General features: G+C 38.8%; 2 protein-coding genes across 2 annotated transcripts in view; one reads left to right on the top strand and one right to left on the bottom strand.

The window, feature by feature from the left end:
* Positions 1-27892, bottom strand: part of DCHS2 (dachsous cadherin-related 2) — a 272388-nt gene that overhangs the window by 134229 nt on the left and 110267 nt on the right. Inside the window, exon 2 of the mRNA XM_021101485.2 lies at positions 3960-4151. Coding sequence (XP_020957144.2) covers positions 3960-4151 — 192 coding nt within the window. The remainder of the gene's footprint in view (positions 1-3959; positions 4152-27892) is intronic.
* On the top strand, positions 499-5652 carry LOC146400898 (uncharacterized). Its single transcript, XM_084972622.1, has 2 exons — positions 499-1539; positions 2000-5652. The coding sequence occupies exon 2, from the start codon at positions 5068-5070 to the stop codon at positions 5404-5406; it is 339 nt and encodes a 112-aa protein (XP_084828748.1). The 5' UTR covers positions 499-1539; positions 2000-5067; the 3' UTR covers positions 5407-5652.

Here is a 27892-nt window from a genome sequence, read left to right as displayed (position 1 = left end):
ACCCACAGCATACATAAGTTCCCAGGCTAGAGGCTGAATGGAAGCTGTAGCCACTGGCCTACACCACAGCCACAGCAACTCGGGATCCAAGCCTCATCTGCAACCTATACCACAGCTCATGGCAATGCCAATCCTTAACCCACTGAGCAAGGCCAGGGATTGAACCTGAAACCTCATGGTCACTAGTTGGATGTGTTTCTGATGTGCCACAACGGGAACTCCCATGTTAATTTCTACATGATTACCTGTAATAAATATATTTAGTCTCATTTTTCTCCTCAAAGCATGTCCTAAGTAGGTAGTTTCTCCCACTAATTTCAGAAGATAAAGATGAGATCAAAAAGTGTTAGCAGTACCTATCTCCACAAGTGAGTCGTAAGCAGATAAAAAAGAAACAAAGTCTCCAAAACAGACTCAGTGACAAAATAAATGTGGAGCATACTGTGTACAGCAGGCTATATTTGCTGTCCAATGCAATGAAAATTGAACAAGCTGTTTCTTTTTTTTTTTTTTTTTTTGTCTTTTGTCTTTTTTTGTTGTTGTTGTTGTTATTGTTGCTATTTCTTGGGCCGCTCCCACGGCATATGGAGGTTCCCAGGCTAGGGGTTGAATCGGAGCTGTAGCCACCGGCCTACGCCACAGCCACAGCAACGCGGGATCTGAGCCGCGTCTGCAACCCACACCACAGCTCACGGCAACGCCGGATCGTTAACCCACTGAGCAAGGGCAGGGATCGAACCCGCAACCTCATGGTTCCTAGTCGGATTCGTTAACCACTGCGCCACGATGGGAACTCCCTGAACAAGCTGTTTCTAAGATGGACTCGGAAATATAAATGGTCAGGAACAATCAAGGCAATCTCAAAAGGGAAGGACAAGCTAAATAAATAGATGATATCGTGACCTATTGAAAAGCTTAAACAATTAAGGGACGATGGAGCTAGGACAAAGGGAGATAAATGGGTCAAAAATCAGGTGTCTAGGAGACACACACATGCATATACCATCACCTGATTCATGACCAAGGTGAGTGTATAGTACAGTGAATGCTGGGTCAACTGAACATCCATATTGGGGGAAAATAAACCTTCCTCCTGCTAGACTGAAATAATAATAAGTGGAAAGGTAAAAACAATACAATTTTTTTGAGAAAACACGAGAGTACCTTCAGGTCCACATAAGCAAGTACTGCTTAAAAGGACAGAAAAAGTATTAGCTGTAAAGGGAAACAAATGGATTCACTGAGTTTTACTAGAATGAAGAATTTCTATTCCTCAAAAGACTCCATTAAGGGAGTGAAAAGGCAGGCCATGAAAATGCAGACGATACATGCATAAACATATACAACAAAGGGCTTGCCTGCCAAAAACATAAAGAATTCACACAAATCAGAGTTCCCATCGTGGCACAGCAGAAACAAATCTGACAAGGAACCATGCGGTTGCAGGTTCGATCCCTGGCCTTGCTCAGAGGGTTAAGGATCCGGCATTGACATGAGCTATGGTGTAGGTCGCAGATGTGGCTTGGATCCTGCGTTGCTGTGGCTGTGGTATAGGCCGGCAGCTACAGTTCTGATTCGACCCCTAGCCTGGGAACCTCCAAATGCCACAGGTGTGGCCCTACAAAGGCAAAAAGAAAAAAAAAATAAAATAAAGAATTCACACAAATCAAGAAGAAAAGGAAGCCAACTGTACAACAGAAAATGGATAAAGAATTAGACACTTCACCAAACAAGTTCTACAGATAGCCAATAAATGTTTTAAAAGTGCCCGATTCACTAGTCATCAAGGAAATGCAAAGTAAAATTCCAGTGTGATACAGCATCACCCAGGTACAGAACTGCTATAATTAAACAGACATTAAAGGGAGTTTATAATACTAACGAACCCAACTAGGATCCACGAGGATGCAGGTTTGATCCCTGGCTTCACTCAGTGGGTTAAGGATCTGGCGTTGCCATAAGCCATGGTGTAGGTCACAGCTGTGGCTTGGATCCCCAGTTGCTGTGGCTGTGGTGTAGGCTGGCATCTGCAGCTCCAATTTGACCCCTAGTCAGGGAACTTCCATATGCTGTGGGTATGGCCCTAAAAGACCAAAAAACAAACAAACAAACAAACAAACAAAAATCATTAAGTACCAAATGTTGGGAATGATGTGGAATAAATAAAATTGGCGGGAGTAGAAATTGGTACAATTGTTTTAAAAAGTTGTTTGATTTTCTTATAATGTAGCAATTCCATTCCTAAATATACACCCAAAATAAATGCTTACATTTGTGCAATAAATTACATGTGTAAGACAGTTATTAGAGATATTATTTGTCATTACCTAAAATAGAGCCCATCAATTATAAAACAGATTAAAGATTATCGTAAATTCACATGAAAGAATACTATAAACCCATGAGAATGAATAAACTATTGCTCCACACAACAGAATGAATGACGCTCATAGATAATGCCCTGTAAAAGAACCAAAAAAACCCATACTGGATGAATTCATTCCCTGAAAGCTTGAAAGTAGGCAAATAATATTTGGTATTAGAATTCACCATGATTACCCTCAAAGGGTTGGGGGGATAGGAGAGCAGGGACTTTTAGAGTATTGCTGATGTTTCTGCATCTTTCTAGGCATGGGTTTTCATTTTGCAAAAATCCATTGAGCTGTACACTTATGATCTGTGCAATATTCTTCATGCACTTTATATGTTAATTTGAAAGTTCACCAAAAAAAAAGACATAAGCGCCAAATTGAAGATGCTGCCTCTGATCTAAAATGGGTCAATTAATTTGAACATCAGAAAGGATAAGGTCAGAGTTCCTGTCGTGGCTCAGTGGTTGATAAACCCGACTAGTATCCATGAAGACACGGGATCAATCCCTGGCCTTGCTCAGGAGGTTAAGGATCCGGCATTCCCATGAGCTGTGGTGTGGGCTGGCGGCTGGTTGCTCCGATTCCACCCCTAGCCTGGGAACCTCCACATGCCTGGGGTATGGCCCTAAAAAGACAAACAAAACAAAACAAAACAAAAAGGATAAGGTCAGCAATATGATATGAAATACATCAAATGTATAAAAATAGAAGAATTTACAATCAAACTAGGAAGAAAAATCATCAGTAATGTTTGGAGATGGTAAATGCACCAACTCATTTTTCTAAAAACTGATAAAAAAACAGTGAAATAATCAAGCATTATCCTGCCTTTCCTGTATAAATTAAATTTCAAGGTAATCAAATAGTTGATGAGAGAACATTCTTCTTAATTGAAGAATTTCAGATAATGAATGCAAAAAGAATAACAGAATTTAAAAAATCATCCTATTGCAACTCCTAATGAAATTATGGTATGTATCTGCTGATGCAAAGAGAGAAGCAAAGAGAACCACCTAAATACAGCCAGAACTCATCAGTCTCTGGCTCAAAATGCCAGTTTATAGGAACCATGATAATAAGAATACATTAAATGAATCCCAAGGATGTAATCAGTCACATTTAGAATAAGGAAAGTATACAGGACAATTGATCTTTTTCCAAAAATAAATACTATAGGAGAAAATGTCAAGGGGAGGGTGGGAGGCTCATGGTTACAGATTGAAATGTGAGGGATACAGTAATCAAATCCATTTGTGAACCTGTTTGAACATGCCAGCTATTAAAAGATATTTTTAGGTAATCTAGTAAATTTTAAATGGAATCAATACTAAATATTAAAGGACTACTGTTAATGTATTGTAGTTGTGTTTTTCAAAAGTCATTATCTGTTAGAGATATTACTGAACTATTTATGGATGAAATGATACAATGTCTGGTATTTGCTTTGAAACACTCCAGCCAAGGAAAGAGGCAGTGATTTATGAACCAAGATTGGCCAACCGTTGACTGATGATCCTTGGTACCATCTAATGCATACACACTGGTTCACTTTTGAGTATGTTTACAATTTCATACGTAAAGACTTACCCCATCCTTAGCTTTCACCAAGAGATCATAGGTGTCTGGATCCCTTTCCCTGTCGATATCTTGAGAAACACAGATTCGCCCATCATGTGGGTCAATCTGGAATGCTTGAGGCACATCATAGCTTTGAAATCCGGCATAAAGAGAATACTCAACAAAGCCATAGAGTCCGGCGTCTGCATCGGAAGCTTTCACCTATGAGACAGGAGGTGATTCATCAGTGAGGTAAGAGAAATGCTAGAATTCCCTTTCAATGCATCATGAATCACTATCATGATGTACACACCCAAGCAGCCTGCACAGCTATTTCCAAGAGGTAGGCATAGGTTTTCGCTCTCTTCTCTTACCTTTTGTGACAGCTCACCCTCATTCCCCTCCTCCCTTTGTGAGGTCTCCTTTTCAGATGCGCCTGCCCATACCTATACTTCCACCTGATCTCTGAAAGTCTGAGTTCCTTGGGGCCTCAGCCCTTAGTTCATCTGCTGTCTTATTCCACTCACTATACCTACATGATCTCATCCAATCTCCAGAGTAGAATATCCATGTGCTGACCACCTGACAACACACCTGTGGAGTCCCACTCACACCCAAGCCCTTCAAGTAATGGACTCCATGCTCGCCCCCCTCCTCAGCCAACAAGGGAAGGGCAAAGAAATCAGGTACAATTACCAGCAATCCAGTCCAACCTGCAGAATTCACCCTGGAGCATGAGATGTGAATTTCCAAAGCCAGATCTCCAAGTTCCAGGGCTAATACTCCCATCAGTGCCCCGAACAGTCACGCAGCCTGAGCGCCACAAGAGGCATCTTGCCCAGCCGATGCTCTGCTTGCCAAATGGCACACCGACAGGGAGCTGCAACTGCCCAGAGGAAAGGGCACTTTTCTCTTTGACCATAAGTAACATTTATGTTAGCAGCTGTCATACACCTGGTAGGAAAAACAAAGCAACTGGAACTGTGAAGGCACCTAACTGATTTACACTAACAGTGAGGAATACAACAGGGTATTTATTGACCTCAAAATGCTCTTGACCCCAGAGGCTTGGCATAATTCTCTTGAGTTGCAGCCCAATTCACAGACACATCAAACACCTAAATAGAACTTGCAATACATGGAACATTTTAAGGGAAGTAGAAAAAGAGGAGAGGAGGAGGAGGAGGAAGAGGAAGAGGAGGAAGAGGAAGAAGAAAAGGAAGAGGAAGAAGAAGAAGAGGAAGATGAAAGAGAAGGAGAGGAAGAAGAGGAGGAAGAGGAGGAGGAGGAAGAGAATGACGAAGGGGAGGAGGAAGAGGAGGAGGAAGAGAAGGAGGAGGAAGAGGAGGAGGACGAGGAGGAGGAAGAGGAGGAGGAGGAAGAGGAAAAAGAAGGGAAGGGGGATGAGGAGAAGAAGGGAAAACAAAGGAAAAGAACTATAAAAGAACTCCATGCAACAGATCAGGTACTATTCTAATTACTTCGCATATATTCCATACTTATTACCTAGAATGAATTCCATCTTACAGATGAGCAAAGTCAGGCTCAGAGAGCTAAAGGAACTTGCCAAAGACCACATAATTAAGAAGAGTCAAAACTAATCCAGGCAGTCTAGACACGCCTCATTATCAACTATCCTGCCTCTCAAGTGCCACCCGTGACACTCAAGTGTCATTTCATTATCTTACCCTTTATTTACTGAAAAAATAATCCCAAAGCCCCCAACCTTCCTTCAGTGCAGAAGTTACTGGATCATGGGCAACATCATTTCAAGTAACTGCTTACTTCACAGGCACATGGCTTTCTCACCAGAGGGGTGTTAATATGGAGAAAGGTGACCGACAGGGACCCCTGTGCTTCTGAGTCTGGGCTGAACCTTCTAGTCCCCAGTCTCAAAAGGTAGAAAAATACATCAAATGATAACTATGGAAAATACAGTAATGAATAGGATCGATTCAGAGTCCAATATCCAACTAGCAGATGTTCCATAAACAGAGAGAAGAGAACAGAGAGTGAAAGAATGAAGCAGCGCTTCTTTGGTTCACAGAACACATATTGGTGAGGCCCCACTATGAGGGGGGAAGAGGGCGTGTTTTTAACTTCCTCAGCCCAGAAGTTAGATTCAGCTCACATCTCACTGGTCTGAACTAGTTACACAGCCCCAGCCTACCAAACTCAAAGGGAGGCTGGGAAAAGTCCAGGATGGTAAATGGATACAGTCTCTGCCACAAGAGCCACTTAAGTCTTCATCTGATTATGAATGATATGATTTATATGATTATATAAGGTTAGGTAGGTTTCCAGATAATACTATGTATACTAGTATACTATACTATACTATAAATACTATGTATTTACACAAATGGAAATTCACACCCGAAGAAGGTGCCCACTGCCATCCTACCACAGATTTAGTTTCAGCAGTCATATGTGTTTACGTGAGGCTTTTTGGAGTGAGGTGAAAGAGAAGATAATCACGGAGTTCCCGCTGGGGCTCAGGGGACTAAGAACCCAACTAGTATCCATGAGGATGCAGGTTTGATCCCTGGCCTCACTCAGTGAATTAAGGATCTGGGGTTGCCATGAGCTGTGGTGTAGGTCGAAGGAATGGCTTGGATCTGGCATTGCTGTGGCTGTGGTGTAGGCAGGCAGCTGCAGCACCGATTCAACCCCGAGAGCCTGGGAACTTCCATATGTCATGGATGTGGCCCCAAAAAACAAAACAAAAAAAACTTTTAAAAAAAAGACAATCAATTACCAACATTCATAGTATACCTGCTGTTCTCATTTAACTATAGGTTTTTTAAGAATCTACTTTTCCTCAATACAATATATTTGCTGAATCTTAAACCTTTTTTTTTTTTCTCTTTTTTTTTCTTTTCTTTTCAGGGCTGCACCCACAGCATATGGAAGTTCCCGGACTAGGGGCTGAATCAGAGCTGCATCTGTGACCTACACCACAGCTCATGGTAATGCTGGATCCTTAATCCACTGAGTGAGGCCAGGGATCGAACCTGCATCCTCACAGATCTTAATTGGGTTTGTTAGCACTGAGCCACAACAGGAACTCCTGAATCTTAAACCTTAATTGTTATGCTTCCCCAGTGAAAGCCCATCCCAATAACACATTCAACAACCCCAAGTTCTCAGGAAGCCTGTCCCTTCCTTCCCACTCTCCCTGGACCATCAAGCTGGCTGTGATTTTGGGGGTTACCTCTGTAGTCTAGCCCAGTGGTTCAATCAGAGGCAAGTCGGCCCCCTTGAGGACATCTGGCTTTTGTCTGGCGACACTTTTGACTGTCACAATTGGGGAGAGGGTGCTAGTGGCCAGAACCGTGCGGCATCAGAATTGACCCCACAATGAAGAATTTTCTGGCCCAAGATATCAATAGAGTCAAGGCTGAGACCCCTTGCACCAGAGGAAACCCTAACAACTGGCAACATCATCTCTCTCTCTCTTTTTCTTTTTTTTTTGCTTTTTTTTTTTTTGCTTTTTAGGGCCTCACCTGCAGCTTATGGAGGTTCCCAGGCTAGGGGTCGAATCAGAGCTATAGCTGCTGCCTACACCACAGCCACAGCAACATCAGATCCAAGTGGCGTCTGCGACCTACACCACAGCTCACGGCAACACTGGATCCTTAACCCACTGAGAGAGGCCAGGGATTGAACCCGAATCCTCATGGATACTAGTCAGATTCGTTTCTGCTGCGCCACAATGGGAACTCTGACATAGTCTTTTAAATTTATGTTTACTCTCATCTTTCTCATATTCTCTGGCAAAACTGTTCATTCTGCAAAACCAGCAAACATGTTTCTGAGTTATTCTTCTCATCAGATGGGCTGAACCAGGAAATCCACAAACTTCCCCACTACAAAGAACTAAATTCCAAGTACATTTGGTCTATTCCATTCTGGCAGCTGTTAATGATTTAATGGCCTCAGGTGCCCAAAGACACCAAATATATCTTCTAAAACAATATGGTGCTCTCAATAACCTTGGCTTGATTGGAAGACAAATGCAATGAACTTTAAATTCTAAAATTTATTCTCAGCCGATAATAACACACATTAATGAGTAATTTGGATTCTATAACACAAGTTTCCTTCTTTCCACTTTTAAGACCTTTTTCTCATCTAGAGTTCTGGCAAAGCAAAATATATGGGGTCAAAAGGAGAAGACGAATACTGATTTCAATTTATGTCAGCAGTTCAGATCCCAAGTTTCAGAATCATGAAGTAAAAAAGTATTCCTTCTTGTTTTCACTCAACTTTTTTTTTTTTTTTTTTTGTCTTTTTGCCTTTTCTAAGGCCGCTTCCGCAGCATATGGAGGCTCCCAGGCTAGGGGTCTAATCTAATCGGAGCTGTAGTCGCCGGCCTACACCACAGCCAGAGCAATGCAGCATTCGAACTGCATGTGTGACCTACACCACAGCTCATGGCAACACCGGATCCTTAACCCACTGAGCGAGGCCAGGGATCAAACCCACAACCTTGTGGTTCCTAGTCAGATTCGTTAACCACTGAGCCACGATGGGAACTCCTTTACTCAACTTCTTCAAAATACTGACCTAATATTCCAGAGCAGCATATTCTACCCAGTAATAAGTGGACTTGAATTTGGCATTTTTAAGCAGTTTGTATTTTCCACAGATTTACACATAAAATTTAGGTAATTTAAAATAATGGGCAGTTCCTGTTGTGGTGCAGTGGTTAACTAGCATCTCTGAGGATGCAGGTTCAATCCCTGGCCTCACACAGTGGGGTAGGGATCCAGCATTGCTGTGAGCTGTGGTGTAGGCCACAGCTGCAGCTCCAATTCAACCCCTAGCCTGGAAACTTCCATATGCCACAAGTGTGGCCCTAAAAAGCAAAAATAAACAAAGTTCACCTAACCCAGACTGAGAACCACTTTTCAAAGGCACAGAAAGAATATTCTCCGTGTCACTAGAACCAATTTTAGATGAGCAAATATCACCATCATTAAAAAATAATTAAAATTTAAAAAAGAAAATAAAATACATAAGGGAAAATGGAAATGGCTTTGCCAAATCTTTAAGAGAAGAATCCTGATTAGCAAGTAAGCTCAGCGGGCCCTTTCTTCAGAGAAAGCTGCTTGATTTAAAGACAGTAGCCTCTTGTCAGAGTTTCTTATCACAACCTTCTGGTGCTAAACTGGGGGCTAGAGGAGATCTCAGGGGGATCTTAGCCCCAAATTACTCAAAAACCACATGACAGCACCCTCAATGCCATCCTCGTCTCATCTGTCTCGATCTACCTGGTTTTTTGGAGGGGGGGGGTATTTTTTATTTTTTAGTCTTTTTTCAGGGCCGTACTGGCAGCATATGGAGGTTCCCAGGCTAGGGGTCAAATCGGAGCTGCAGCTGCCAGCCTTCATCACAGCCACAGCAATGCAGGATCTGAGCCGCATCTGCAACCTACACCAAAGGGCACAGCAATGCCGGATCCTTAACCCACTGAGCGAGGCCAGGGATCAAACCCGCATCCTCATGGATGCTAGTCAGGTTTGTTAACCTCTGAGCCATGACAGGAACTCCTTTTTTTGGTTTTATAGTTTCAGGTTTTATTACTGGCTCTAGTTCCAGTAATGAACTAGTACCTAATTAAAGCTACTTTTTAATTTTTTTGGAGTACAGTTGAGCTATGACGTTGTATTTTTGCTCAGGTTTATAGTAAAGTAGATCATTTATACAATTTACCTGTTTTTAACTGAGAAGAGTTTGATGATTTTTACTTTAAACTTGTTCTCACTCAGAACTGTTGTCTCTTGGTTTGATCTTTCACACATTGAATGGAGATGCTATAAAGATGTGAAATATTAATAAAATATTAATAGCTCCCTGATTCCATTGTTAGGGCTTCCTAAAATTTCAAGAATTTTTACCACTGCCTTCATGTTAACATCTGGGGAAGGATTCTTCCATATGAATGTGTCATGGAAACAGGGGTAAACAAAGACTGGTTCTTGAAAACATGTTTTCATATTCTACAAATAGATTGTTGGCCATCTGTGTATCTTTTTTGGAGAAATGTCTATTCAGGCCTTTTGCCCACTTTTCAGTTGGGCTGTTGGCGTTTTTACTGTTGAGTTGTGTAAGTTGTTTGTATATTTTAGAGGTTAAGCCCTTGCCAGTTGCATTGTTGGAAACTATTTTCTCCCATTCTATAAGTTATCTTTTTGTGTGTGTGTGCTTTTTAATGATTTCCTTTGATGTGCAAAAACTACTGCCTTTGGAATGGATAAGCAATGAGATCCTGCTGTATAGCCCTGGGAACTAAATCTAATCACTTGTGATAAAACACGATGGAGGATAATGTGAGAATAAGAATGTATGTATATGTAACTGGGTCACTTTGCTGTACAGTAGAAAATGGACAGAACACTGTAAACCAGTTATGATGGAAAAAATAAAAATCATTTTAAAAAATAGATTGGATCTATTTGCCTTCCGTCACCAGTACAGCCTCCCTCTATTTGGGAAGGTCTCCTCTTTAAAAATGAGCCCCTGCCCAGCCCATTACATGGGCACCCTAAAACCCAAAGTCAAACCAAAGTCATAGGGTGACATGTTGTTAGCAAAACTGTCCTTCACTAACTGCTGGGCAGTTATATCACTTAATTCAGTCATGTTTGTATAAAAGCCTCAGAGCCCAGTCCAAAAAAATAAAAAGCAACCAGACAATAGTCTTAGAAAAAACTGGCTGTACTTCCAATGAAATAAAATGAAATGAAATAGCTCATTTTAATGTTTACATATTGTAATTTCCAAATTTCCACCATGAGCATAAACTAATCAAGAAACAAGGTTACTGACACAACACATGCACACACAGAACTTCCAACAGAAAGAAGGAGAAAAAGGGAGTTCACGTTATGGCTCAGTAGTTAACAAACCCGACTAGTATCCACGAGGACGCAGGTTCAATTCTAAGCCTCGCTCAGTGGGTTGAGGATCCAGTGTTGCTGTGAGCTGTGGTATAGGTCTCAGACAAGGCTCAGATCCCACATGGCTGTGGCCGTGGCATAGGCTGGCAGCTATAGGTCCAATTTGACCCCTAGCCTGGGAGCCTCGGTGTGCTGCAAGTGTGGCCCTAAAAGGACGAAAGAAAGAAAGAAAGAAAGAAAGAAAGAAAGAAAGAAAGAGAAAGGAAGGAAGAAAGAAAGGAAGAAAGAGAGAGAGAGAGAAAGAGAGAAATCAAAAACTAACTTTTTACACTTGAAGTAACTGGCTGCAGCTCCAATTCAACCGCTAGCCTGGGAACTTCCATATTGCCTCAGTTGCAGCCCTAAAAAGACAAAAGATATATATGTATATATATGTACATATATATACATATATATATATATACACACTTTTTTTTAATAAAGAAAGAGGCAGGGGGATCCCACAGACAGAAGAGGAGGAAGTAGTATGCGCATGGAAGCAGAGATTGGGCTGATGTGGCTAGATGTCAAGGAACACCTTACAGAGTAGTGGAAACTGGAAAAAACAAAGACGGGAGCCCCTGGGGGTCAAGACCTTGCTAGACTTCAGACCTCAGCCTCCAGAACTATGAGCAACAATAATTTCTATTGTTTTAAGCCCTAAAGTTCATGGTTATTTGTTACAGAAGCCCTAGGAAACTAATATACACCCGGAGTTATCTGCCCCAAGGCATTAAACCAACATATATCCCTGATATTGTTATCTCGATCCTGTGCTCCAGATTCACACATCGTTCAATCACACCTCCTCTCAAGTGACTAACAGACACGTCCAATGTAATATGACCAAACAGAACTCCTGAATCCCCAATACTCCAAAGTCTGCTATTCTCCCAATTTGTGTGTGTGTGTGTTTTGTTTGTTTGTTTTGGCTGCACCCAAGGCATACGGCAGTTCCTGGGCCAGGGAAGGAATCCAAGCTGCAGCTGCAACCTACACCACAGCTGCAGCACTGCCAGATCCTTAACTCCCTGCACCAGAGGGGGAACTCCTCTCCCAATGTTTGTATTGAATGGAAACAATTTCACTTATTGCATTGGCAGCCAGAGAAATACGAGCAAGATGACAGCAAATCGTGTCACTCTTCTGCTCAGAATCTTCCAAGCGCCTCTCATCATACTCCTAAAATCTAACTCTTTCATCTGATCCCTGGATCCATCTCTGACCTCATGTCCCACTGCTGTTTGACTCCCTCCCCCGCTCTGGATACAGTGATCTCCTTAATGAATCCAGCAGTGTGTGTAACTTGCTACTTGCTCCCTCCTGTCTGTCAAGTCTCTGCCAATACCACCTAATCAGAGAGCCTTTCCCCATCATCCTACACAAGGGTGTCACTCTCTTTCCTTTTTCCCTGCTTTGCTTTTCTTCGGAGCACTTAGCTCCACTCCATTACATTTTTATGTATTTGCTTATGTCCTATTTGCCTTCCCCACCAGAATTACACTACTCGTAGTCCCTGCTACATTCACAGCACCCACAACAGTGGTACCTGGCTCACGGTGAAGATGCTAAAAAAAGATGTGTTGTGTGAATGAACGAAATCAAATATTGTGCACAAAATGCAAGCATGTTTCAGAAATACCTTTCATAACTAGTCTCGCTATTGTGATTCTTGGAAAAAACACCTAAGTCGAAGAACAAGATAGCTTTGAAGACACCATGGCCACCCTCTTGGAGCTTTAGAGCCCTGTCCAGCCATGGTTACCCACCCCATGATCTTTGACATGGCCATTGCCAGCAAGCTCTTGGGCCATGTCTCCTTTGAGCTGTTTCCAAACCAGTTCCAAAGACAAGCAGCCAACTTTCATGCTCTGAACACTGTGGAGAAGGGATTTGTTATAAGGCTTTCTGCTTTCCATGAACTATTCCAGGGCTATGTGCCAGGGTGGTAACTTCACATGCCATTAGGCCCCTGGCAGCAAGTCCATCTAAGGGAGAAATTTGATGAAGATAATTTTATCCCAAAGCATACAGATCTGGGCATCTGGTCCATGGCAGTGCTGGACCCAACACTAATGCTTCCAAGCTTTTCATCTTCACTGTCAAGACAGAGTGGTTGGATGGTCCCTGGCAAGGTGAAAGAGGCCATGAATATTGTGGAAGGCACGGGGCACTATGGGTCTGGCAAGACCAGAGAAGACATCACTACTGCCTATGGTGGACAACTCTTAATAACTTGGACTTGCATTCTGTCTTAACCAGCAGACCATTCTTGCTGTAGCTCAGGAGAGCATCCACCAACCCCAACCACATACATCGTCCCATAGTTTCTGCATTCTCACTGCACTTCTCTGGGCTCCATATTTTCCTTGACCCCCTCCCTCCAAGTCTTGCTGGATGGAAGAGTTAGGTTTATGATTATGAAATAAAGATTCAATGACAACAACAAAAGGACGAGATATTTCATAACACTCATCAAACTCATCAAGGAATATTTTTGTAACTCCTAAAACAAAATCTATTAACCAAGCTATAGCATCATCAAATAAAATGCAAAATGCTAAAACTGGCAAAAGAAAAAGAAAACGATCTTAAGGCATGTGGAACTCTTCAGAAGGTGGAAACAAAACTATGCTTCATTTCCATTTTTAAAAAATGTATTTTCAGAGAAGTTGGTAGAGCTGTTAGACGAATAAATATATACTTTCAAGTTATGATAAAAAGGTTACTGTTCTGGTTACATGTTTCTATTGCCTTAATTGAGGAATGGGATTAAAAAACCACTAATCTTACTACTTGTTCCCCACTTTTCTTCTTCCCCCCTCAAAAAATAGCCAAAGGAAATTTTGGGAAAAGAGACCCATGTGTAGGGGTGGGGTGGTATCTTGTTCTATGAGTTATTATTACAAAGTAAACAATTTAAAAAGTGTGATATGAATTTAAAAAAAAAAAAGAATTGGCAGCAGGTCAGCAGAACACAAAAGTAAGATCTGAAACAGATCTTGGTAATTATTTTGTATATTACAAGGAAAACATAAACCACTGAGGAATGTGGGTTTATCCACATAAGTTGCTAGAAAAATTGGCAAAGTACGTGGGGAAAAAAATCAAGTTTGATAGTAACCTCACACCAAAATAAATTCTACACAGATATGTGAAATGTAAATAATGAAATCATTTAAGGCACAATGAATAGACAGGGGAATTCTTGGCTGATTCTTAGCTGGGAAAGAAATTTCAAAGAAAAAGGAATTATAAAACTAAAACAGATGGGCAAAAATCACAAAGAGGAAAGTCAATATAATGACTATATAGCCATTTAAAACTCCACTATGTCAAAAATACCACACACACAAAAATTAAATGCAAATTAGTTATGACATCTGTAAAAAATATTTTAAAAAGTTAATATGGAAATAAATCTTTAAAAATAAAAATAGGAGTTCCTGGAGCTCCCGTCGTGGCACAGTGGAAATGAATCAGAGGAACCATGAATTTGCAGGTTCAATCCCTGGCTTCGCTCAATGGGTTAAGGATCTGGCTTTGCTGTGGCTGTAGTGTAGGCTGGTGGCTACAGCTCCGATTGGACCCCTAGCCTGGGAACCTCCATATGCCATGGATGTAGCCCTAAAAAAAAAGCAAAAATAAATAATAAAATAAATAAATAAATAATAATAATTTTAAAAAATAGGAGTTCCTGTCACAGCTCAGCAGTAATGAACCCAACTAGTAGCCATGAGGAAGCCGGTTCGATCCTTGGCCTCACTCAGTGGGTTAAGGATCTGGTGTTGCTTCGGTATAAGCCTGGCAATTGCAGCTCTGATTCAACACCTAGTGTGGGAACTTCCATATGCCAGACGTGCAGCCCTAAAAAGACAAATAAATAACTAAAAATAAAAATAATACTGATTTCTCATCACAAAAAGACTAGGCAAAGGAAATGAACAAACATTTTACAAAATAAATATACTTACTCAACCTCACTAGTAAGGAAATAGGTGAAAAATAAAATAACATGTTGCAAGTACTGACAATCATTAAAATTGGCAACCATTAAAATAATTGGCAACCATTAAATTTATAGCAAATTGGCATCCATTAAAGTAATATATTAAGTGTGGCAAAGATGAAGTAAATGTGCACTCATTTTTAAAGGCTATCTGGAGAGTTTTTACCATATACATATGGTAAACATTCTCCCAAACCTAAAAATATCCCTTGACCCAGTTAGTATATTTCTAAGAGTACATGTAGACAAATATTTGTATCAAAGACATATAATATAGCATTATTTATTCTCAAACCCGTGTCCACAATAAAAGAATTATTAAATATATTATGATTCATCCATAAGATAGAATTCAATGTAGCTATGACCACTGTGTATATAAAGATATATGTTATTAAGTAAAAAAGAAAAAAAGCCAAGTAAAAAATTACATATAAAATGTCCCATTTATGCAAAAAAAATCCAACATACAGGAAAAAAAATTAAAAGGAAATAAACTAGAGGAGAGAACACTTTAAAACCCATTTTATGAGCCCAGGAAAAACCAGATGAGAACACTACCAAAAAAGAAATTTGCAGGATAATATCCCTGATGAATACAGATGCAACAAAACTATTAGCAAACCAAATTCAAATACATTAAGAAGATTGTACACCATGATCAAGTGAGTTTCAACATCCAGAAACCAATTAATGCAATATGTTATATTAACAAAATGAAGGATAAAAACCATGTGATCATCTGAATACATGCAGAGAAAGTATTTGCACAAAAATCAACATCCATTCATGATAAAAACTCCTAACAATTTAGCCATAGCAGGGACATGCCTCAACGTAATAAAGGCCATATATGACAAGCCTACAGCTACTATCATACTCAATCATGAAAAGTTGAAAGCTTTTCATCTAAGATCAGAAACAAGACAAAAATTTCCATTCTCACTACCTTTATTTAACATGATAATGAAAGTCCTAGCCAGAGCAATTAGGCAAGAAAAAGAAATAAAAGGCATTAAAATCATAAAGGAAGAAGTAAAACTATCTTTATTTTCAGGTAACATTACATACAGAAAACTGAGCACAAAACCTATCAGAACTAATAAATGAATTCACTAATGTTGCAGAATATAAATCAATATACAAAAATCTTCCTTTATAAACATTAATAAGGAACTAACAAAAAGAATTTTTTTAAAAAAAACTCATTTACAATTGAATCAAAAAGAATAAAATACCTAAGAATACATTTAGACAAGGAGGTGAAAAACCTTATACTAAAAGCAACAGTATATTGATGAAAGAAATTAAAGCAAATAAATGGAAATATATTCTGTGCCCAGGTAGTGGAAGAATTAATAATGTTAAAATGTTCACTTTATCAAAGCAATCACACAGGTTCAATAAATCCCTATTACAGTTCCAATAGTGGAGTTCCTGTTGTGGCTCAGTGGTTAGTGAATCCGACTAGGAACCATGAGGTTGTGGGTTCGATCCCTGGCCTCACTCAGTGGGTTAAGGATCTGGCATTGCCATGAGCTGTGGTGTAGGCTGGCAGCTACAGCTCCAATTCGACCCCTAGCCTGGGAACCACCATATGCTGCAGATGTGGCCCTAAAAAGCAAGAAATAAATAAATAAATTCCAATATCATTTTTCATAAAAATAGGAAAAGCAGCCCTAAAATTTGTACAGAAGCAGAATAGACACCAAATAGCCAAAGCAATTTTTTTTAAGCAGAGTTAGAGTGAACTTGATTTTTTTAATCCTTTTTTAGCCTTTATTTAAAAAAAAAATACTGAAACAGTTAATTTACAATGTCGTACTAGTTTCAGGTGTACAGCCAAGTGATTCACTAATACATATATGGAATAAATATTCTTTTTCAGATTCTTTTCCATTATAGGTTATTATAAGATATTGAATATAGTTCCCTGTGCTATATAGTAAGTTCCTGTTATTTACCTATTTTTAAAATTATTTTATTTTTATTACAGTAGATTTGCAAAGTTCTATTGTAAATTTCTGCTGTACAGCAAAGTGACAAAGCTATGCATATATATATACATTTTTTGTCACATTATCCTCCATCATGTTCCATCACAAGTGATTAGATATAGTTCCACAGCAGGACCTCACTGCTTATCTACTCCAAATTCTACAGTTTGCATCTACTAACCCCAAACTCCCAGTCCATCCCACTCCCTCCCCCACCCCCTTGGCAACCACAACTCTGTTCCAAATCCATTAGTTTCTTTTCTGTGGAAAGGTTCACTTGTGCCATATATTAGATTCCAGATATAAGTGATATCATACGGTATTTGTCTTTCTCTTTCTGACTTACTTTGCTTAGTATGAGACTCTCTAATTGTATCCATGTTGTTGCAAATGGCATTATTTTGTTCTTTTTTTGTGGCTGAGTGGTATTCCATTGTATATATGTACCACATCTTCTTAATCCATACATCTGTTGATGGACATTTAAGTTGTTTCCATGTCTTGGCTCTTGTAAATAGTGCTGCAATGAACACACAGATGCATGTATCTTTTTGAATGAAAATTTTGTCCAGATAGATGCCCAAAGTGTTGGATTGCTGGATCATACGGTAGTTCTATATTTAGTGTTCTGAGGTACCTCCATAATGTTTTCCATAGTGGTTGTACCAGTTTATATTCCCACCAACAGCATAGGATTTGTTATTTGTAAACTTACTAATGATGGCCATTCTGACCAGCATTAAGTAGTACCTCATTGTAGTTTTGATTTGCATTTCTCTAATCATTAATGATGATGAACCTTTTTTTCATGTGCCTGTGGGCCACTTGTTATGTCTTCTTTGGAGAAAAGTCTATTCACGTCTTTTGACTATTTTTCAACTGAGTTGTTGGCTTTTTTGCTGTTGAGTTGTATAAGTTGTTTGTATATTTTAGAGATTAAACCCTTGTCAGTTGCATTGTTTGAAACTATTTTCTCCCATTCTGTAAATTGTCTCTTTCTTTATGGTTTTCTTTGCTGTGCAGAAGTTTCAGTTCAATTAGGTCCCATTGGTTTATTTTTGCTTTTATTTCTGTTGCTTTGGGAGACTGACCTGAGAAAACATTAGTATGGTTGATATCAGAAAATGTTTTTTCTATGTTCTCTTCTAGTAGTCTGATGGTGTCTTGTTTTATGTAAGTCTTTAAGTTGTTTTGAGTTTATTTTTGTGTATGGTGTGAGGAGGTGTTCCAGTTTCATTGCATTCTCTATTCTGTTCCATTGGTCTGTATGTCTGTTTTTGTACCAGTACTACACTGTCTTGATTACTGTAGCTTGTAATATTGTCTGAAATACTGGGAGAGTTTTGCCTCCCGCTTGGTTTTTGTTTTTTTTGTTTGTTTGTTTGTTTTTTGTTTTTTCCCCCCTCAGGATTGCTTTGGCAATTCTGGGTCTTTTATGGTTCCATATAAATTTTTGGATTGTTTCCTCTGGTTCTGTGAAAAAACATCATGGGTAATGTGATAGGGATTGCATTAAATCTGCAGACTGCTTTGGGTAATACGGCCATCTTGACGATATTAATTCTCTCAATTCAGGAGCATGGAGTATCTTTCCATTTCTCTGAATCTTCTCTAATTTCCTTGATTAATGTTTTATAGTTCTCAGCATATTAATCTTTCACCTCCTTGTTAGGTTTATTCCTAGGTATTTAGTTTTTGGGGGTGTGATTTTAAAAGCTATTATAATTTTATATTCCTTTTCTAATAATTCATTGTTAGTACACAGAAATGCAACTGATTTTTGAATGTTAATTTTGTATTCTGCTACTTTGCTGAATTCATTGATCAGTTTGAGTAGTTTTTGTGTGGAGTTCTTAGGGTTTTCTATATATAATGTCATGTCATCTGCTTAGAGTGACAATTTTACCTTTTCTCTTCCAATTTGGATACATTTTGTTTCTTCTGTTTGTCTAATTGCTGTGGCTAGGACTTCCACTACTATGTTGAGTAGAAGTGGTGAGAGTGGGCATCCTTGTCTTGTTCCAGATTTTAGCAGGAAGGCATTCAGCTTTTCTCTGTTGAGTATTATATTTGCTGTGGGTTTGTCATAAATGGCTTTTATTATGTTAAGGTATGTTCTCTTTATACCAACTTTGGTAAGAGTTTTTTATCATGGATCAATATCAGATTTTGTCAGATACTTTTTTGCTTCTAATGAGATGATCATGTGGTTTTTGACTTTTCTTTTGTTAAAGTGATGCATGACATTGATTGATTTGCATATGTTGAACCATCCTTATGAACTAGGGATGAATCCCACTTGGTCATGCTATATGATCTTTTTTATAAGTTGTTGGATTCTGTTGACTAAAAGTTTGTTGAGAATTTTTGCATCTATATTCAGCAAAGATACTGGTCTATAATTTTTCTTTTTTGGTAGTATCTTTGTCTGGTTTTGGTATTAGGGTGATGGTGGTTTCATAGAATGTCTTTGAGATTATTCTTTCTTCAACCTTTTGGACAAGTTTAAGAAGCATGGGTATAAGTTCTTAGTATGTTTGGTAGAATTTGCTTGTGAAGCTATCTGGTCCTGGACTTTTGTTTGTAGGGAGTGTTTTTATTACACATTCAATTTCATTTCTAGTGATAGGTCTGTTCAATTGATCTATTTCTTCTTGATTCAGTTTTGGCAGGTTTTATGTCTCTAGAAAGGTGTCAGTTTCTTCTAGGCTGTCAAATTTCTTGGCATATACTTTTTCATAGTAGTCTTATGGTTTTTTTGTATTTATGCAGTATCCATTGAGATTTCTCCTTTTTCATTTCTTATTTTGTTTATTTGAGTTCTTTCTCTCCTCTTCTTGGTGAGTCTAGATAAAGGTTTGTCAATTTTGTTTACCCCTTCAAAGAATCAGCTCTTGGTTTTGCAGATTTTTTTCTACTGTTTTTTGAATCTCTATTTTATTGATTTCCTCTCTGATCTTTTGGATTTCTTTCCTTCTGCTGACTACTTGAGGTTTTGTTTGTTCTTCTTTTTCTAATTATTTTAGGTGGTTGGTAAAGTTGTTGATTTGAGATTTTTCTTCTTTTTTGAACTTTTTTGAACTTCTTTTGCTATGAACTTCCCTCTAAGACCTGCTTTTGTGGCAGCATAAAATAAAAGGAAATCACCCAATCAAAAAAAGAAAGGAACAAAGGAGGAACAGAATCCACTGGAAAACAAGGTTTAAAATGGCAATAAATACATATTTATCAAAAATTACCATAAATGTCAATGAACTGAATGCTCCAATCAAAAGACATAGAGAGGGAGACTGGATAAAAAAAATATATAGCCTACAATATGTTGCCTACAAGAGACTCAGGACAAAGGACACATATAAATTGAAAGCAAGGGGGTGGAAAACTATATTTCATGTGAATAGAAATGATGGCAAAACAAGACCTGAAGTTACTTATATCTGACAAAACAGACTTTAAAATGAAGGCCATAAGGAAAGACAAAGAAGGACACTGTTTAATGTTAAAAGGATCAATTCAAGAAGAAGATATCAATATATATGCCCCTAATATAGGAGTACCCCAACACATACAACAATACTAACAGACATAAAAGGAGAAATTGATAGGAATGCAATAATTATAGGAGATTTTAACAGCCCACTCACAGCAAAGGACAAATCCTTTAGACAGAAAATCAATAAGGCAACAGAGATCCTAAAGGACACAATAGAAAAGTTAGACTTAATTGATATTTTCAGGACATCATATCCAAAAAAAATTGTAATATATATTCTTTTCAAATGCGCATGGAATATTCTCAAGGACTGACCACATACTGGGGCACAAAACTGACTTCAACAAATTTAAGAGTATAGAAATTATTTCAAAATCTTCTCTGATCATAATGGAATGAAACCAGAAATCAACCACAGGAAAAGAAATGAGAAAAAACTGACTACATGGAGACTAAACATCATTCTACTCAAAAACCAATGGGTCCATGAGGAAGTCAAAAGGCAAATTAAAAAATACCTCCTGACAAATGATAATGAAAACACAGCCATTCAAAGCAATCTTGAGAAAGAACAGCAAAGCTGGAGGCATCTCAGTTCCTGATTTCAAACTACATCGCAAAGCTACAGAAATTTAAAAAAAAAAGCACAGTACTGGCATAAAAACAGATACATAGATTAATGGAACAGGATAGTGAGCCCAGAAAGAAACCCATGCACATATGGTCAGTTAATTTACAGCAAAGGCGCCAAGAATATACAATGGGGAAAGGACAGTCTCCTCTTCAGTAAATGATGTTGGCAAAAACTGGACAGATATATGCAAAAAAAATTAAACTGGACCACTATATCTTATATCATTTATAAAAATTAATATCATACTCAAAATGGATTAAAGACTTGAATGTAAGACCTGAAGCCATAAAACTCCTAGAAATAATCATAGTGGGTATCTTCCTTAACACTGGCCTTATAATGATTTTTTTTAGATTTGATGCCGAAAGCAAAGGCATTAAAGGAAAAACAACAAGTAGGATTACATCAAACAAAAAACTCCTGGGAGTTCCTGAGGTGGCTCAGCAGTAACAAATCCAACTAGTATCCATGAAGATGCAGGATCCATGACCATCCCTGTCCTTGCCCAGTGGGTTAAAGGATCTACAGTTGCCATGATCTGTGGTGTAGGTAGCAGATAAGGCTCGGATCCTGCATTGCTGTGACTGTGGTATAGGGCCAGCTGATGCAGCTCCAATTCAATCCCTAGCCTGGGAACTTCCATAAGCCACAGTTGTGGCCCTAAAAAGACCAAATATATATATTTTTTTTTTAAATTAAATAAAACAAATAAAAAGCTTCTGCACAGCAAAGGAAATTGTCATTAAAATGAAAAGACAACCTACCAAATGAAAAAAAAAAAAGCAAATTACATATCTGATAATGGGTTAATACCCAAAATATATAAAAAGCTCATACAACCCAATGAGGAAAAAAAATCCAATTAAAAATAGGCAGAGGATCCGAACAGGTATTTTTTCAAAGATATATACATGGCCAAAGGGACATGAGAAGGTGCTCAACATCACTAATCATCAAGGGAATAATTATCAAAACCACAATTTTAGACAATACACCACACTTGATAGAAGGACTACCTACCATCAAAAAGAAGAGAAATAGTAAAAAGAGAAATAACAAAAAACAAAAGTGACAGCAAGGATTTGGAAAAAAGGGAACCCTTGTGGACTGTTGGTGGGAATGCAAGCTGGTTCAAGTCCTTATAGAAAACAGTATGAAAGTTCCTCCAAAAATTAATAAATTGAATTACCATATGATCCAGTAATCCCACTGCCAAGTTTATATCTAAAGGAAGTATACTCAGTATCTCAAAAAGATTTCGGCATTCCCATGTTGACCACAGAGTTATTTACATTAGCCAAGATATAGAAAGAACCTCAGTGTCATCAGTGAATGAATGGAAAAACAAGATCCGGGATGGATACACAATGGGGTATTATTCAGCCATGAGAAAGAAGATCCTGTCACATGCCACAATGGATAGACCTAGAAGGTGTTATGCATCCTAAGTGAGATAAGTCAGACAAAGAGAAATGGTACATGGTAACACTTAACATGTAGATCTTTTAAAAAGAGTCAAACTCTTAGATATAGTAGTAGAAAAGTGTTTGCTGGGGGTGAGAGAAATAGGGAGAGGTTGGACAAAAGGGTTCAAATTCCAGCGACAAGATAAATAAGGGGAATTCCCTGCTGGCCTAGAGGTTAAGGACCCGGTGTTAACATTGCAGAGGTGTGGGTTCGATCCCTGGCCCAGAAGCGTCCATATGCCATGGGTGTGGCCAAGAAACAAAACAAACAAACAAACAAAAAAACAGAAAAAAAAGCAACAAAAGATATAAATAAGGTCTGAAGAACCAACATAAAGCACAGTGACTACAGCTGATAACACTGTACTGTATATTTTTTTATTTTTATTTTTTAAATTTATTGTTTGTTTTTTTTAGAGCCACTCCCATTGCATATGGAGGTTCCCAGGCCAGGGGCTGAATTGGAGCTGTAGCTGTCAGCCTACACCACAGCCACAGCAATGCCAGATCCGAGCTGAGTCTGTGATGTACACCACAGCTCATGGCAACACCAGATCCTTAACCCACTGAGTGAGGCCAGGGATTGAACCTGCGTCCTCATGGATGCTAGTCAGATTCGTTTCCACTGAGCCACAATGGGAACTCCCAATAACACTGTATTGTAGAATTGAAATTTGCTAAGAGACTAGAACTAAATGTTTTCACCAAAATAAAGAAAAAGATAGTTGGGTGATGGATGCATCCCTTAACTCTTTGTGGGGTGGGAAAAATTCTTTCACGATATATATGTCTATCAAATCACTGTAAATACCTTACAATTCTTTGTGTACATTATATCTCAATGAAACATAAATAAATAAGCCAAATGTTAAGGAATACAATGTGGGCAACACATGGTTTTTGTTTTGATTCCACTCAATTTTTTTTGGTCCAAATTTTTATAAACTAAGACAGTTTTATTGAAACAATATTATGAAAAGGAAGCTCAGCATCAAAAATACTAAAGCTAAAAATATTGTATTTAGGAGTTCCCGTCATGGCTCAGTAGTTAACGAATCCAACTAAGAACCACGAACGAGGTTGCGGGTTCGATCCCTGGCCTTGCTCAGTGGGTTAAGGATCTGGCGTTGCCGTGAGCTGTAGTGTAGGTCACACATGCAGTTCGGATCTGGCGTTGCTGTGGCTGTGGCGTAGACCAGAGGCTACAACTCGGATTCGACCCCTAGCCTGGGAACCTCCATATGCTGCAGGAGCAGCCCTAGAAAAGGCAAAAAAAAGACAAAAAAAAATTGTATTTAATAGGCCCTTGCCATCCATTATATTCAGCTGTCTGTGTCTGCATCCTCTATGACATCGTTCGTGAAGACCCACCAAGCACAGATGGACAGGAGTGACAAGGTCGAGGGCACTTCTGATTTCTCAATTAGCCATCTGCAGCTTTTTTTGTAAAGGATCAGATAACAAATATTTTAGCCTTTGCAGGCCCTAGGGACTCTTTCACAACTATTCAGTTCTTCCATTGAAGCGTGAAAGAGTCAGACAATGTAAATGAATGGCTTTGTTCCAATAAGTTTTATTTATAAACACCATATAAATATACATTTTATATCACTTTCATATGTCACAAAATATTATTTCTCTTTTTTTCCCAATCATTTAAAAATAAGAAAACCATTCCTAGCTCACTGGTGCTACAAAAATAGGCAGCAGACTGGATCTGGTCCTTATGACATCTGGGGTTGTCAACCCCAGATCTAAGGCATAGGGAGACGTCTTCTGTTATGAAAACCAAACAGTCAGTGCTTCAGGTCCAAGAGAGTAACTCTGAAGTAACTTCAGTGCAAAGTGTATCAGAGGCTCACTGAGAACCTGTATTTGAGCTGGTTTTAGAGGCAAGTTTACTCTCCACTCATCGCTGCCTCTGCCTCTGTGCTGTACTCCTACCTCAAAGCTAAATTATTACATAGAAAGAGAAGTAGCAGCATTAAAATTATGAATGAAAATAATTACAATTCTTTCATTATTTAAATAAATTATTTTATTTCGGGCTCCAGCCACACGCTTTCCCTAAGTTCCATTTTTGTTTCATGCCTTTACAGTTTACAAAAGTTCATCTCAATAATGCTTGTCATTGGAAAAACTAAAACCACTATCTACTTTTGCAATGGTCCTTTTAACCTTAAATTTAAACAGACACACTCTCCCTCTCTCTCTCTCTCTCTCTCTCTCTCTCTCTCAAATCAAACAAAAACTAAAAACCCCAAATTCTCTAATGTACTTTTGCTAAAGGGAAAACAAAGAAGTTCAAGTTAGAGAAATAAGGTCATCCAGGCCTAGCCCATTGGCAGTGCTCCTCTCAGCATTCTCTTCTACCAAAGACACTGTTTTAATGAGGTCATATCTTCAACACTGGCAAACTACTCATGTTTAAAAGAATAATTAACTGATATTTACAGCATAAAAATTAAGTTGCCAATAGCTTGATCCCCGATTGGTATGTTCAAAAATCATACTTGCCTTGGATTTATGAACTCATTTCAGTGCAATGATTTAGATTGTTTATGTTCTTCATAACCTTACAGCAAAAGAACAGAAAGAAATACGGGCAGTTTTAGAAGAATCTCTGACTGCTTCTTCCATCCTGTAAAAATACAGCAAGAAGCCAGCGGTCTGTAATCCAGAAGAGGACATTCACTAGAATCTGGCTGTGCTGGCACTCCCATCTTGGACTTTCAGTTTCCAGAACTGTGAGAAATAAAAATCTATTGTGTTAAGATACCTAGTCTGATAGAGAACAGACCTGTGGTTGCCAAGGGGCGGGGGGGGGAGGGAGTGGGATGGACTTGGAGTTGGGGGTTAGTAGATGGAAGCTATGACATTTAGAATGGATAAGCAATGAGGTCCTGCTGTACAGCCCAGGAAACTATATCCAATCCCTTGGAAGAGAATTTGATGGAAGATAATACAAGAAAGGGCATGTGTGTGTGTGACTGGGTCACTTTGCTATGTAGCAGAAACTGGTACATCGCAAATTAACTATAATAAAAATGCAAAAAAAAAAAAAAAGAAATACTGGTAGTAATTTTAGGTAACTGGTTGACTCAATACTGACATTTGAAAATCAACCCACTCTTTAAGTAAGAATTCACACACATACACACCTACACACACACACACCTACACACACACACACAGTAGCCCAAAATATACCTACATCATCTTTCACATCCAGATATACCTGAAAAGTAGTTATGATTTCTAATTTCATGAAATCTAACTGCATGGGTTTCTTGAATTTCAAGGTGTCTTTTTAATTTTTTTACTGTTAGCATTAACTGTTAGTAACAAGAGTAAAATTCTCTTAGGTCTGGTTCTTCTTATTACCTAACATTTAATACTGTCCTCTGTAACATCTTCACAAAAGAAAAAATCATAGTGCGATTTAATTGTTCAAGACAACTGTCATTTTCAAATACTTTTTTATTTTATTTATTTATTTTTATTATTTATTTTTATTTTTATTCTTTTTGTCTTTTTGCCATTTCTTGGGCTGCTCCACGGCATATGGAGGTTCCCAGGCTAGGGGTCGAATCGGAGCTGTAGCTGCCAGCCTACACCAGAGCCACAGCATACACCAGAGCCACAGCAACTCGGGATCCGAGCCGTGTCTGCCACCTACCCACAGCTCACTGCAGTGCCGGATCCTTAACCCACTGAGCAAGGCCAGGGATCGAACCCGAAACCTCATGGTTCCTCGTCGGATTCGTTAACCACTACACCAGGACGGGAACTCCTCAAATACTTTTTTTAAAATGATTTTTATTTTTTCCATTGTACTTGGTTTTTTCAAATACTTTACACTACTCTTCATCACCAAATGATAATAAAATTTTAAAAACTGTGTTTCAAGGGAGTTCCCATCGTGGTGCAGCGGAAATGAATCTGACTGGGAACCATGAGATTGCGGGTTCGATCCCTGGCCTCGCTCAGTGAGTTAAGGATTTGGCATTGCTGTGAGTTGTGGTGTAGGTCAAAGATGCAGCTTGGATCTGGCACTGCTGTGGCTGTGGCGTAGACCAGAGGCTACAACTCGGATTAGACCCCTAGCCTGGGAACCTCCATATGCCGCGGATGCAGGCCTAAAAAGCAAAAAAAAAAAAAAAAAAAGTTTCTTCTTCTCTTTAGAATATATATTCTGGAAGTATGGAAGTATGAAATATGAAATTACACAGAGACGTAGACCACCACCACCACCAAAAGAACAAATCAATCTTTACTTGAATGTTTTATGTTTTCGATGCTACTCTTATAGGTATCTAGAAACAAAAAGACTTACATGACCAAAAACATTTTATGTATCCAAAAAGGAATGTGTACCACAAATGTTCTCTGATTATCAGAGATATTCACAATGTCTGATACCATAAACCCCTAAATAACAAACAAATTTATGGGAAGACCTTAGCTAAACATTTCCTCCAAGGTTTTATGTCCCTGAAGTTCAGGCATAAATTCTTTGGCCAGGATGAGCCCTGTATGAAACTTGGCAGAAGAAACAGGGATTATAAGAGCTGATACCTTATTTTTCTTATTTCCTACCTCTAGGATTTCACAGTGGAATTTATTTCCATATCTGCCTCATATGCACATTCATCAGTGCTTTCAACCTGCTGAGTAAAAGGCTCCTCTTCCCTCTCTGGATTCTTTTCTTTGGTGATCTCATCCAGTCTCATGGATTTAAATACCTCCTATATCGGGACAACCTCAACTTCAATCCCATCCTTGGGCTTCAGGCTCAAAGGTGGAAGAATCTCCATGACTTGTCCACTGAGCATGGTTACAGGTCATCTCACATTCAACACACATGCACCCCTATGTTCGCAGCAGCACTATTCACAAGAGCCAAGACATGGAAACCACCTAAATGTCCATCAGCAGATAAATGGATTAAGAAGACATAGTGTACATACACCATGGAATACTACTGAGCTATAAAAAAGAGAAAAATAATGCCATTTGCAGCAACACAGATGGAACTGAAGACTCTCATACGAAGTGAGCTAAGTCAGAAAGAGAAAGACAAATACCATACGATATCACTTATATCTGAAATATAATATATGGCACAAATGAACCTATCTACAGAAAAGAAACAGTGAAAAAAATAAAAATCATTACATATAAAAAAGAAATACCCTATCCCCTCTAAGAATAAAATAAATTTCTACATTAAACTAAAAAAAAAAAAAAGAAAAAAGGAAAAAGAAACAAACTCAGAGACTTGGAGAACAGTCTTGTAGTTGCCAAGGGGGAGGGAGTGGGACGGACTGGGAATATGGGGGTAGTAGATGCAAACTATTGCATTTGGAGTAGGTAAGCAATGAGATCCTGCTGCACAGCATGGGGAATTATATCTAGCC

This window comes from Sus scrofa, chromosome 8 (assembly GCF_054392235.1).
Source record: "Sus scrofa isolate SSC_HxYL_T2T_F1_AM1 chromosome 8, Sscrofa_HxYL_maternal_Yorkshire_Landrace_v2.0, whole genome shotgun sequence".
In the NCBI taxonomy this organism is placed as follows: Eukaryota; Metazoa; Chordata; class Mammalia; order Artiodactyla; family Suidae; genus Sus; species Sus scrofa.
This window is presented reverse-complemented; position numbering and strand designations above follow the sequence as displayed.